At 40.1% G+C, this 14,441-nt stretch overlaps 1 protein-coding gene and 1 long non-coding RNA gene across 27 annotated transcripts in view; one reads left to right on the forward strand and one right to left on the reverse strand.

Moving 5' to 3' along the window:
• SIPA1L1 (signal induced proliferation associated 1 like 1) overlaps positions 1–14,441 on the forward strand; it is a 377,379-nt gene that overhangs the window by 247,543 nt on the left and 115,395 nt on the right. For all 26 annotated transcript variants that reach the window (XM_072839140.1, XM_072839145.1, XM_072839153.1 and 23 more), the window contains 2 exons: positions 2,026–2,156; positions 7,037–7,225. In XM_072839140.1, the coding sequence (XP_072695241.1) occupies positions 2,026–2,156; positions 7,037–7,225 (320 nt within the window). The remainder of the gene's footprint in view (positions 1–2,025; positions 2,157–7,036; positions 7,226–14,441) is intronic.
• Positions 4,808–6,146, reverse strand: LOC140639432 (uncharacterized). Its single transcript, XR_012036154.1, has 2 exons — positions 5,489–6,146; positions 4,808–5,340 (listed from the first exon to the last, which is right to left on the reverse strand). It is a non-coding gene; the product is annotated as an uncharacterized lncRNA (long non-coding RNA).

The following is a 14,441-nucleotide window of genomic DNA, read 5'->3' on the forward strand; positions in this document are numbered from 1 at the left end:
CATACAGTTTCTGTCTCCTGCCTTTCTGTTTTCTTCCTTGTTGTCAGTTGTTCTTTCACATTGCTGTCTGCATGCAAGTCTTTGTCAGCCCTACACTCTGGACTTTGTCAACATCTGGAATGATCACACTTCTGAAATAAAGCCATGAACTTGAAGACCAGATAACCAAGCTTATTAAAATTTTATGCAAAGTAAGAATAAACAGTCTTGGAGTGCAATTCTCACAGTGCTGGGCTTTGAGGGTATACATGAGTGTTTGTACATAAATTTTATGACATCTGTTGGGTTGCTTCTCCCATTGTCCCATGTATGAGATGTTTGCTGCCTATATTCCCATTCGTTTCCTTCTTTTGAATTTCCATGGATTATGATAATGTTTTTGGAGAGCCCTCACTGTGTCATTATATCTTCCATAATCATTCTTTAGTACTTGCAAGGTAGCTTCATATACGCTACCTAAATTTTAAAACTACACAATCAGACATTTCATGCCGTTATTTCTTCTTATTCTCATGGATTTTCAAATACTTCTATATTTTATATGGGAAAGATATGTATTTTCAATTGTATACATTTTGTATGAGGATAACTTAACCATGTCATGACTCCGTCATCTAGCCTTGTCACATGTAAATGAGATAGGACCATGTGAAGAATTGTGAAGGTTTGAAAAATAAGTTATCTACTTTAGCTTTTCCTGTAGTTCTGTGTTTTATGGACTTCCTTATCTGTGAACATCTAATTTAATTTTTTTAAAGAAGTATATACTTATTGTGTAGTGAATATCATTTAAAAAATATTTTTGTAAGTTAGTTTAATTTTGATCCTGACTTTCCATCTGGTCCAGAGGAAGAAAGTATTCAACCCAAGTTATTTGGAGACTTTTCCCCAATCCCAAGGTTGTGCTAAGGTTTGGGGTCTTGAGCAGTGCCAGCACACTGAGAAAACGGCCCTGAGTCATCAGGCACCTGACCACACTACTTAACCCAGGAGAGACCTGTTATCCCAGCCCAAACCTGCCCTTCAGGTTCTTGGCTTTGCAGGGTGTCTCTAGTGCTCACTGTAGGGGAACCAGAGCCCTTTGTGTCTGCTGCTGTCTCCTAGGGGCTCTTAGAAGCTCTTTCCTCATAGACCCCACTCTTGGTGGGAGAGAGTAACTCACAGACCTTTCTCCCCTCTCCAGTTCTGGGAAGTATCATCATCATCATTAATATTATTAATTTGAGAGAGAGAGAGATGGAGAGCACAAGCAGGGGGAGGGGCAGAGGAAGAGGGAGAAGCAGACTTGCCACTTAGCAGGGAGCCTGATGCGGATGCCCACCCTCCATCCCAGGACACTGGGATCATGACCTGAGCCAAAGTCAGATGCTTAATGGACTGAGAGGCACCAGGTGCCCCCTGGAAAGTCTTTTTTAATCTGGGGGAAATCCCTCAATCCTCAAATTGTATTCTCAACAGGTGTAGGGTTGTTTTTTGTTTTTTAACAAAAGCTAAGAAGTGCTGGCACAAACCTTCCCTTAGGCAAGGAAGCCCACACTGTGTAGCCTATTTAAATAGTAGAATATGGGACAGAACACAATTTCTTAAAAAAAAAAAAAAAAAGGTAGAGTGTAGTAAGTTGCAAAATAGTTTAAAAAAAAAAAAATCCTCTGTTCAGTGCTGACCAAACTTGCGAAGCCAAGTCTGATTTTATTTTATTTTTTTAAAGATTTTATTTATTTATTCATGACAGAGAGAGAGAGAGGCAGAGACACAGGCAGAGGCAGAAGCAGACTCCATGCAGGGAGCCCAACGTGGGACTCAGTCCCAGGTCTCCAGGATCACCCACTGGGCTGAAGGCAGGCGTTCAACCACTGAGCCACCGGGGCTGCCCCAAGTCTGATTTTATAACTTATTGAAGAATATTTGTTAAATGTGTTGACATTTTATTTACATAACTTCTGAGTGATCTGAACCTCAAACAGATTATAACATTTTTAAAGTGTTGTGTAAATGTTCTAATTTTGTTTTCTTATTTCGCCTAAGAACACTGGAACTATTTTGGGGCCGATGAGAATCTTGGTCCAGTGGCTGTGAGCATTCGAAGGGAAAAACCAGAAGAAACAAAGGAAAACGGATCTCCATACAACTACCGAATAATTTTTAGAACCAGTGAGGTAAGTTGCAAACCAGAAAGATTGAGGCTTGATTGGAATGAGGAGCAGCAGTAGCAAAGCAATTAAATTTAATAGCACATAGCTACAAATGTCTTAGAATAAACAATGGCTCTTTTCATTTGTTCTGGTGGTGATGGGGGTGGACCTAATGGTTAGATTTGGGTCCTTCCTTTCCATCTACCCTGGGGTAGATGCAGTGAATGAATGGGAGTTTTGATTCGGAGAAAGATACCGCAGTTAAGCATGGCCCCAGGAAACTGGAGCCTGCAGGATTCCAAATTGGATGTTGCATATCCTGCTCCGTGGGCCGCTCGGTTGGCTGGAAAGCACTGAGCCCCAGCAGCCCTACAGATGAGAGAGGGTCATCCAGGAGTTAACCGCCCTTCCAAACTGTTGCTTCGGACAGTTCTTGACCCAAAAAGGAGGAAGGAGACTCTTCTTCTGCTTCTACTTTGCCCTCTCCTGGGCCTGTTCCCTAGACTGTGAGGAGGCTTAAAAATAACCCTGCAAACCCGAGGCTCTCTCCAGACCGGCTCTTGGAGCTCTGTAGGAATCAAAGCACACAAAATATTTGAGTTTTTATTTTAAAATGAAATTCAAGTCAGAAAAGAAAAGGGAAAATCAAATGGCCAACAAAGCAGTTTGTTGTTGTTGTTTGTTGTTGTAAACTCATGAACAAGTTTGGGACAATAAGGTTTCTCCTTTGTTTTCTTTCTAAACATGTCAGTGTGAATTTATTATTGCCTCCCTGCGCCAAATGCACTTTAGCATTGTTGTTATGCATTAATGCCTAATACTCCCCTGAGGTATCTAGGAAATAATGGTTTTGAAACTAGTTTAAATAGGGCATTTACTTCATTTCCCCCACTGAATACAAGGCCAGGTTTCAGGGGTTGGCTTCACTTAGTAATTGGTCCTCAGCTTGAACTCCAGGGAAATTAAAAATAGGATTTTTTTAAAGGCATGACTTCAGCATCTAATAGGTTGTGTGTAGTGGTCAGAGAGAACTGAAGAGCTCACATGCTCTACTGCACTGTCTCTCCACACCAGAGCTGATCGTGAAGAGGGTAAATGCTTTCGTTGAGCATGAAAAGCACAGAGAACATGCTGGTTTTGAAGTTGGACGTAGGGAGTCGCCCCTTTCTGGCTTCTTGGATTTCTGTGAGCATGTTACTTTGCTTCAGGTATTTTTGTCCTGTTCTCACCTGTTTCCCCTCCCAGGGCCACTCCACTTCCTGCTGTCCTTCATGCCAGAGGTTGGAGTGTTCTAAGTGAAGGATTTCTTCCCCCATCCTGTCACTGGTCTGTTGCCTGCAGCTTGCTCTGCGGGTATCCCCATCTGGTCCCCGCCCCTCTGTCTCCAGCTGTGCTAGGTGAACGTGATCCCCCGCTGTGGTTGGGGGCTTTGCCTCTCCTACCTCCGTCCTTTCATCCCTTCATCCCTTGCTACCTGGACCCAAAGTGGGCCCATCCATCGTCCCTTCGGTCCATTGCCTTAGCCTTTGACTGGAACATCCAAGTCAGATGTTGCTCATGGTTTAAGATACCATCATCACTTGCTTTTATGTTCAAATTAACGTTTAACTGACAACTCTGTTACTGAAGTTGTTCAGGCCAGAAACTTAAAGTCACACTGGACTCTTCTCTCCTCCTTGCCTCCCAACCCCCAGTCGGGTATGTCAGCACAGCTTGTTGACTATGTCTCCAAAATATGCCCAGAATTCAGTCCCTTCTTTCATTCCCCCACTTGGGCCTGGGCCCGGCCGCCACCACCTTTCTCTGCTCTGCGCCAAGCCCTGCAGGGACCCTACAGAAATGTAATCCCTGTGTGTTCTTCCTCAGTGCAGAACCCTTTAGCACTTCCCCTCTCCTGACTACAAGCCAGTCAAGGGATACTTGTTTTATTTCTTATACTTATTTCTTATTGTTGTTTTCTTATGCTCTGATATCCCTTGCTACTTAGGACACCATGCATGCTGGCCTCCTTTCCCCCTGGGCCACCTCCTCACCTCTGCCTCAGGGCTTCACTGCCCCCTGTTCCTCCTTCCTGCTGCATCTTCCCCTGGCCTCCTCCTGCTGGGGTGCCCTCATTTCCTCCTGACCTTTACTCCTGAATCACAGGGGCCTTCCCTGGCCACTGGATCTAACATTTCTACTCCCATACATCCCATTTCATGTCTAGTGCTAGGCTTTGTTTTTTTGTTTTTTTGTTTTTTTTTTCACAAACACTTCATACCATCTCACCTCACGTGTTGCACTTTTTATTGTGTTTGTTTTTTCCCTCCGCTAGAATTTAAGCCCCGTGAGGATGGGGACTGTTGTCTGACTTGCTCATGGCTACAGGTCTAATGCCTATAATCGGAGGTAGTGCTATCCCTTCCTCCCCATGGCCTGCCCTTCCCTCTCTCATGTGTACGTAATAAAGTATCCTTAGCTTTCATGTCACTTTTTCCTTTCCAATACAAGTCATCCTTAGATGTGGTCCAACTGTGATAGGTTACTGAGACTTTTCACAGAAATAAACTAACAGAAGTCCTTTGAGAGAAACCTCTCTAGATGGTTGGTCCCTGTCCAACAGGCACTTCACTCTTTCCTCTTTTCATTTTGGTAGAAATTGTAGAAATCGTCATTGTAAAACATAAACAAAAACATTTTTTTAAAGATTTTATTTATTTATTCATGAGAGAGAGAGAGAGAGGCAGAGACACAGACACGGGCAGAGGGAGAAGCAGGCTCCATGCAGGGATCCCAAAGTGGGACTTGATCCCAGGACCGCGGGATCATGCCCTGAGCCAAAGGCAGAGGCTCAACCACTGAGCCACCCAGGTGCCCCAACAACATAAACAAAAACATGAACATATTTGTAAGCCTCACAGTTGATGAACAAAACCTGACAACATGTGAGTGTTTTTAAGCAAAGGTGCACAGGGAATTAAAAGGATTCTTGTCTTGTTTCTGGAAATCATTTAAAAAATCCAGATATAAAAATGAGTCATTCTTTTTCTCCTCTGCTTTGGCTTCCTTGAGGTGAGCTGCTGTCTGTCTGTGGTGCAGGATTAGCATTCCTGGTTTTGGTTTCTCAGCTGAAAAGACTTCCAGCGCCTGCTGCTTCCTGTCTCTCCGGCACAGGTTATCTCATGGAAGGAGGAGCACAGTAACTGGGTTGTTGAGCAGTTTCCTGTGACTTAAAACACAAACATACAAAGCCCCAGAAGCCATTTCTGCCAAATTCGGTATTAAGTCACAGGGAAAATGATTTTTTTTACACAAGTGTCATTTGAAAACAAGTGATTTATAAACGAAAGAAAAGCTATTAATCAAATGAATAGTACCTTGTTCTTGTATGGAGAGCAAGATGTTGGTAAATTTTGCTTTTCCTGCCATCTTCTCTCTTACCCATCAGTTGGCAGATGTTAGGGATTCGACTTCCCTGGTGATTCTTCATTTGGTTTCCATTTCCCTGCTAACCCTGTGTCACGTCCTCTTTGACTGATTTCCCAGAATGTCTTGTCTGCCTGCGGCTCCTTCCTCTTGCTGTTCATCTTAGAGTACACATCACCTTCCCTGTTCAGACAGGGTCTGAGGCTGCCCGTGGGAGCCTGATGGGGTGCACACCCCTCAGGTGCACGCCTCCCCGCCCCGCAACCTGCCAGCTTCACCAGCCACCCTCTCTTCAGATCCCGCTACATGACAGCAGTGGCTCTTTCTGCCCCACTTCCTGTTCTTCCTTACCTCTCCACCTTTCACTTTCTGACATTATTTTTTATAGAATTTCCTCTCAATTCCAGGGCCCCTTCTTAGTGCCCCCCTCTTCCATGAGGGTGTTTTCTTATGCTCTGAGCCACAGCGCTCCACTTCCTGCCTTGGGACCCTTTTCCACCTGAACATGTTGCACTTCCCTCAGTAAACACAAGCCTTCTGAATTGCCATCGTGTACTTCTTCCCCCTGCCCTTTGCACACCCCACACCTGCCCATCAGCACGCACTCCTTCCTCGGTTAGCTCTTGCCACTCCTGCTGCAGTCCAGGGCCTCACCCTACCCCCTACCGGCTTCATGGGCAGGTGTTCCACATGATGGGTCACCATACAGTGTTTATGGTGTTTATGTTGTATTAACAACTGTGCAGCATGACAACGTTTTGGGAAATGAGACTGCTCTAGGCTTTGTATTTACTTCAACAGATCATTATTTCATAGGGAAATTTCTTTGCTTATGTTTCTATTTCATAATAATGGAAAGTATCTTAAGAAATAAGGGGAAATTGAAAGTGACTTGCAGTGCTATTGACTATGCTGCTGTACTAACTACAGTCATGGTCTTACTGTAGTAGCATTTGGGGATACAGATAGCTTGTGCTTGTCAGCAGTATGTTATGAAATTTAAAACTTTATCCTTCCCCTTATCTTTTGTAATTAAATAATCTAATAAAATTATGTAATAGAATAACATAATGTAAAATAATTATGTAATACTATAACATAATGTAAAATTTTTTAAAAGGTGCAACATCTAAATCCTGAGCATTTGTTCTTCAGATATTTCTCTGGGATATCTCCTCAATTTGGTTAGTGGCAGTTTACAGCCATATGAAGACCTTGAGCTTACTGAGGTCTTTATGGAAATGCTTTATTTGTTCTTGAAGTAGGTGTCTTTGGAAGGCCTGATGATGTGTTCCTTTGGACTTGCCTGGGTCTTCTTGGAAGCCTTGGCCTCGTTTTTCATATGCAGAGTATTTTCTGTCACCCTCCTCATTCAGAAGCCTCTCCCCACTCTCAGGGGGCATCGCAGCCTCGGGTATGGGTGCCGTGTGGGTGCAGTCTGCGTGTTTGCACCTCTCCCACACCGAGAGAGGCCTCATCAGAGCACGTCTGTCTTTCAGCTCATGACACTGAGAGGCTCGGTCCTGGAGGATGCCATTCCCTCAACGGCAAAGCACTCGACAGCCAGAGGCCTGCCCCTGAAGGAAGTGCTGGAGCATGTGATTCCTGAGCTTAATGTCCAGTGCCTGCGGCTGGCCTTCAATACCCCCAAGGTCACAGAGCAGCTCATGAAACTGGATGAACAAGGGGTGAGTTTGGTTGCTGGGGGAAACCATTCTTGCTGCCCAGATTTCCAGAATACAGACCTTGATATTTCTCTTTTGACAAGGAAAACATATACCATTTATTGCCAGGGATGATATCTTTGCAGTTATTTATTTTCTTTCTTCTTAAGTCTCTGGGCTCCGAACATTTCTCATTTGACGAAATTTTCTACATCCGAATTGATGGATTTGGTTCTTTTTTAAAAAAATTATTTATTTATTTATTCATGAGAGACAGAGAGAGAGAGAGAGAGAGAAGCAGAGACACGGGCAGAGGGAGAAGCAGGCTCCATGCAGGGAGCCCGATGTGGGACTCGATCCCGGGACTCCAGGAACGCGCCCTGGGCCAAAGGCAGGCGCGAAACCGCTGAGCCACCCGGGGATCCCCAAGAAGTTTTTTTTTTTTTTTTTTAAGATTTTATTTATTTATTCATGATAGTGACACACAGAGAGAGAGAGAGAGAGAGGCAGAGACATAGGCAGAGGGAGAACTAGGCTCCATGCACCGGGAGCCTGATGTGTTTTTTATTTTATTAGGCTGATGTGTTTGCAGGAACTGAAGTTAGGCATTTTAATTTTTAGAAAATTTTAAGTTTTAGAAAATGAATACGTGCTTATCCAAGTTTTCACATTCTCCTTCCTGATATCCTTCTGGGCCTCTCACTATTTATTAATGCCCATGTCCATCTCCCTATACAGGGCAATAACCTAAGTGATATCACACTGTCAAGAATTTAGAACAGATTGTGGCTCAGAAAATTCAGGTCAACTTTGGATTGACTTTATCTGTCTTGGCCCTAAGATGTTCACTTATTAGATAATTAAGAGCATCATTTATGATAAAAACAAGGTAGACCAGTTTTCTTATTACACTGTTGTAAGCACTTCACCATGTCCCAATTTATTTATTTATTCCTCATTGCACCCTGCACAGAGGTTCTAATCATTGGCCTGTTTTATGGTTGAGAAGATGGGAGATTTTCTCAGCACTGTTTTCCCTTAAGAGTCCTGATCACTGGGTACACACATTTGTAGAATACTGCCCTTTGTTTTTACAGTTTGCAAGTTTTTATACCTTTGCATGTCTCGAATTATTTAGATTCTCAAAACTGTGCTGTGAAATATCAGGAACTATTCAAGCCAACTTTTTAATGATACAGCTAATAGTTACTTTTAAATTTGCCATGTCAGAGCCATTTTTCTTCATCAGTCATTTAAAAAACACGTTTATGTTATCTACTCAGTGCAAGGGGAATGAAAAGCCCCTGGGCTCGGCACATGATACACACCAAAGAACTATTAACTGTGGTTGATAATGATAAAATAATACCTTGTTAGTAGCCCATTACATGCACTATCTCATTTAATCTTTGTAAGCATCCCATGAGAGAGCTGCTGGTACAGGCAGGATAATGTTATGCTCACCATCATAAGTAAGCACAACTGTTTCAAATCTAATAAATGTTTATTGAGAACCACTCTTTGCAGATTGTTAAATACCATGAAGAATAAATAAGCTAGTAAGACACAGTCCTCACCCATGAAAAAGACAAGGTCATAAATTACTATAATGAAAGTCAGGTTTAATATAATGAATATAATAAGAGAATTGCAAACGAAGAGCAATAGAGGTGCAAGCCAACAGGGCCAAGTCATGATTGCTTAGGCCCATTCCCAAGATGGGCCGTGGAGGGGAAGAGGATTTCATCAGGCCAGAGAGCAAGCAGTGCGGTGGTCTAGACTCAGAACAATAAGAACAAAGCACAGAGGGATGAAAGCACTCTAGCTGAACAGGAGTACGAGGCACATGGAAAAGAGTAATAAAAATAGATATTTTTTTTATTGAGCAGTGACCAAGCCAGGTACCATGTGAAGCAATTTACATGAATTACTTTAATTAGTCCTCAGAACTCTTTGATGTCAGTGCTGTTAATGTTCTTGTTTTACAGACAAGAACACTGAGACATAGAGGCCAAAAGCCCCCAGCATTCATAATTAAGGTCTGGTGGAGGCAGGTCTTGAATCCAGGAATGCAGATTCCAGAGCCTACATTCTTATGCAATGCACCAAACACCCCATTCTCCTTTCCCTCCCATGAGTGGGAGAAGAAACTGTGGAAAGATGGCTCCAGACATTATTGCTGCTGGCTTGAGTGCCCAGTATTAAGTATAACATATTAAAGTACAATTGCCAGTTTGTAGTAGAGAAAATCGGTAGTCCTGTTTTCAATAGGAAATGTCAAGTTTCATGTTCACAGTGGTGGTTTTACCTAAATGAGTATCTCTACTATTTTTCTAGATAGTTCTTAAAAATACAAAGAAATGAAAATATTCCTTAAAAACTTACCCTTCAAGTTACTGAAGTTAAAGGGGAAAACGATCATATCTAATTAGGTCTGTAATATTTCAAGAATAAATGTTAAGGAAAGCAGCAATGTTTATTTAATAATGGATAGTGCGGATTCTTTGATTAAGGATATGGAGGATATTCTCTGCTGGCGTAGCCTATTCATTGCCATATTGCACTATTTTACTGAGGACAAATGAGTTTGACCAGCCACTTTCTTCTTTGATTCAGGCAGTTAGATTTAAAGAATGAACCATAAGGAAAACATTTTTCCCAAAACCCATGTTATATGAATGAAGTTTTGGCAGAACAATTACCATTCCTGAAATTTTATTCTTCGTCTAGATTATGATAACAGCTAATACACAGTTAAAGTTCAGGTGGACACCACATTGGTTTTAGATAACTCAAGGATGTATATGTACATTATCAGGAGAGAAATACACGTGACAGTCATCAGGTATCACTGGTAGCTTTATCTTGTCTATTCACAAGTAATTATTACTCTGCACTAGCTCATCTGTGTTCTTTTGCCTGGGTGAGTCTAGGTTTGGATGACTGGTTGGAGTCCTTTCCAGTGGTAAGATTCTGTGATTAACACAGCTGATAGCAGTAGCATTTGGAAGACATTTGACTATGGTAGGACTGCGGTTTACTGGGATGGAGGTGGGCATGGCACAGACATGCAGTGAAGACTCTGGTTCGCAGTCCAAAAAGAGTAATTGGGTGCAGATATTTCAGTCCTGACTTTCAGTGGTGTATTGTGTTTTAAATTCAGTTTTAATATAAAAATCTAAACTAGTTTCTTTCCTGTGGAATGTACCGTAACTAGCTGATATCTTCGAGTGGTACAGAAATCAAAGTAATTAAATCAAAGTAATTATGTTTACTCAGAAGGATTCCATTCCTACTCTGTTCTGTCTGCCACCCCTTCCTACAGTTACCACTTTTATCAGTTTCTTAAGTATTCCTTTCTTTCTTTATATAGATATCATCAAATATGCATATAGAGACTTAATTCTTCCTTATACAGAATATAACATCTTGTGGACATTTTCTTTTTTCACTGAGTAATGCATTTTGGAGATCTTTCTATGTCAATATTTAGAAAGCTTTCCCATTGTTTTTATGACTGCATAATATTCTATTATATTGCTATACTATAATTTATCAGCTTCCCTATTGATGGGCATTTGGATTAATTCCAGTCTTTTCCTATTAAAAACAATGCTGCAGTGAAGAGCCTTTTTCTATATAATAGAAATTCATCTTAATGTCAAATCAAAACCAGGTACATTTGTTACCAATTTAATACCCATTATGAAGCATTTTATTTTTTTGAGAAATTTCACACATTAGGGATCCCTGGGTGGCGCAGCGGTTTGGCGTCTGCCTTTGGCCCAGGGCGTGATCCTGGAGACCTGGGATCGAATCCCACGTCGGGCTCCTGGTGCATGGAGCCGGCTTCTCCCTCTGCCTATGTCTCTGCCTCTCTCTCTCTCTCTCTCTGTGTGACTATCATAAATAAATAAAATTTAAAAAAAAAAAGAAATTTCACACATTAGATTATTGTGTTTGTTTAGAATTTTTTTAATGTTATGTGAAGATAAAAATAGCTTAGGATATGTGCACAAATATAAATAATTTTGACAGCATCTCAGTCAGATTTTTTTTTTCAGTCAGATTTTTTAAATAACTTTCCTACCTAGTATCTATGCCATTTTTAAAAAGCAATCTAATTTTTGTTAGTAATTCCCAATGAGGATAAATTTTCTAATTAGCATTTTTTGCTCACAACAGTGAATTTTTCCAGTCTCTTTGACATTCTTCTTAGGGGGCAGTATAGTGATGAGTCTTTAAGAAGTGGTTAAGAAAGTGGTCATGTTTATGAAGAACAAGCCAAAGTAAACTATCGGTGTGAATCATGAGGATTTTAAAAAATTAGCAAGGTCTTCATATCCAATAATGACAGAGTAGCTTGCTGCAGACCAGCCCACCAAATGAGAATAACCAGAAACACCGAACAAAATATTTTTTAGAAGTAAGTTTGTACCTTTGCTCCTGGAAATATGAGATAGATCTATTTTTTGCTTATTCTTCCTGCTAGTACAGGTAAAAACCTTGTACACTGACTGTATATGAAGCAAACATAAAGTGAATTTGCAAAGTAGAGAGGAGGCAGATTGACTAAGGACCATGGGATTTGAGGAACAACACAGTGGTCATTTATGATAAAAATGGAAGTAGAGAGAACTTACTTAACTTAATGAGAAGCATCTATAGCTCAAATCCTATTACTGATGAAAGACTTAGTGTTAAGAAGACAAGGATATACGCTGTCACCGTTGCTATTCGACATGGTGCTGGAAGTGCCAGTTAGCACAATAAAGCAAGAAAAGGAAATAAAAGATGTTAGATGAAGGAAGTAAAAAAATAAAACTGTCCCTATTTCAGGTGACATGATGGTCTGTGTACAAAACCCCCGTGAATCTACAAAAACTTCCTATAACTATGGAGATGTGTTCAGCAAGATTGTAGGATTCAGCATCAATTCACAGTGATCAATTTGATATCTTTGTTATTTCTTTTAATTAAAGTATAGTTGACGCACAGTGTTATATTAGTTTCAGCTGTACAGGGCAGTGATTCAACAAGGGTATACACTATGTTATGCTCCCCACAGTGTAGCTACCGTCTGTCGGTATTACAGTATTACAGTAATTACAGTACATTACAGTACCATTAACTATATTTCCTATGCAGATCTTTCATCCCCATGACTTACTCATTTCGTATCTGGAAGCCTGTACCTCCCACTCCCCTTCACCCATTTTGTCCTTGCTGCACCCACCCACCCCTGCCCTGCAACCACCAGTTTGTTCTCTATATTTGTGGGTTTGTTTCCGCTTTGTTTGTTGGTATATTTTAGATTTCACATATAAACAAAATCATATGGTATTTGTCTTTCTCTGACTTATTTCACCTAGCACAATGTCTTCTAGGTCCATCCATGTTGTTGTAAATGACAAGATCTAATTCCTTTTTATGATTATAATCATAATATCAGAGTAATATCCCATTGTATATGTATTCTACATCTTCTTTATCCATGCATCTATTGATGGACACTTAGGTTGCTTGCATATCTTGGCTGTTGGAAGTAATGCTGTAATAATCATAGGGGTTCGTTTATCTTATTGAGTTAGTGTTTTCACTTTCTTTGGGTAAATACGCAATAGTGGAATTACTGGATCATTTTCAGTTTTAATTTTTTTGAGAAACCTCCATTCTATCTTCTACAGGGGCTGCCCCAATTTGCATTCCCATCAGTTGTATATGAGGGTTCCCTTTTCTCCACATCCTCATCAACACTTATTATTTCTTGTGGTTTTGATTTTAACCATTCTGAGGTAATATCTCATTATGGTTTTGATTTGCATTTCTCTGATGAGTAGTGATGTTGAGCATCTTTTCATGTGTCCCTTGGCCATCTGTATATCTTCTTCAGAAAAATGTCTTCAGGTTCTCTGCCCATATTAATTGGATTACTTATATAGGGTTATTTTTTCTTTAGTGTTGAGTTGTATGCATTCTCTATGTGTTTTGGGTATTTATTAATCCCTTATCAGACATATTATTTGCAAATATCTTCTGTTCAGCAGTTTGCCTTTTCCTTTTTTTGATGGTTTCCTTCACTGCACAAAAGCTTTTTACTTTGGAGTAAAAGTAATTTGATTTCTCAATTTGATTTCTCTTAATGTGTGGAACCTAAAATTAAAATACAGTACCACTTACAATTCCACAATAAAAAATGAAGTGCTTGGTTATATATCTAACAAAACATATATAGGACTAGTGTGCTAAAAACTATAAAACGTTGCTGAAAGAAATCAAAGAAGACCTAAGTAAATGGAGAGACATGCCATGTTCATTGATTGGAAGACTCAACGTATTAGTGATTCAGTTCTCTCCTAATGGATATATAGTTAACACAATATCAAAATCCCAATAAGATATTTTGTAATTGTAGACAGGATTATTCTGAAACTTATATGGAAAGGCAAAGGAACTAGAATAGCTAAAACAATTTTGAAAAAGAAGAATGAAGTGGGAGAAATTATTATTCTTCCTGATTTTTAAGACTTAATATGTGACTATAGTAATCAGAACTATGTTTTATTATTGGGAGGACAGATTAAGGGATCAATGGAACAGAATAGAAAAACTAGAAATACCATCCATCTCCATATATATCCAAGTGATTTTTAACAAAGGTGTAAGAACAGTTCAGTTTAGGAAGGATAGGTTTTTCAAGCAAAGGTGCTGGGATAATTAAATATCCACAGACAAAATAAGAATCTTGATCTAAATATCACACATCATGCAGAAATTTATTCAGATGGATCATTGAAATGTAAAACTATAAGAGTTTTGACATACTCTTTGGGACCTAGGACCTGATAAAGAGTTCTGAAACATAACACCAAAAACTTGATCCAGGAAAGAAGTAATTGAGAAAATGGTATTCACCAAAATATCATGCAATACTTTTTTCCTTAGACATTTGCTATTGTATGAGAGGCTTGAGGCTTAAGTCCACATAAAGCTGCAGATAAAAGTTAGGTGACAGATGAACCTTAATTTCATGAGGGCTACAGAATTCAAAAATGAAGCTCAGGAATCACTGCATCTGTAAGACCATCAAATTGAAATTCTGGAATGGAAAAAGTTAACATTTCAATAGATGTGTTTAAGAACCATATTGAGCAAAAGGGAAAATTGATGGATTGAGGATAAGCTATGAGAAAATTGTTTTTCTTTTCCTTTTCCTTTAAAATCATGATAAATGTACTCT

This window comes from Canis lupus, chromosome 9 (genome assembly GCF_048164855.1).
Source record: "Canis lupus baileyi chromosome 9, mCanLup2.hap1, whole genome shotgun sequence".
Classification (NCBI taxonomy): Eukaryota; Metazoa; Chordata; class Mammalia; order Carnivora; family Canidae; genus Canis; species Canis lupus.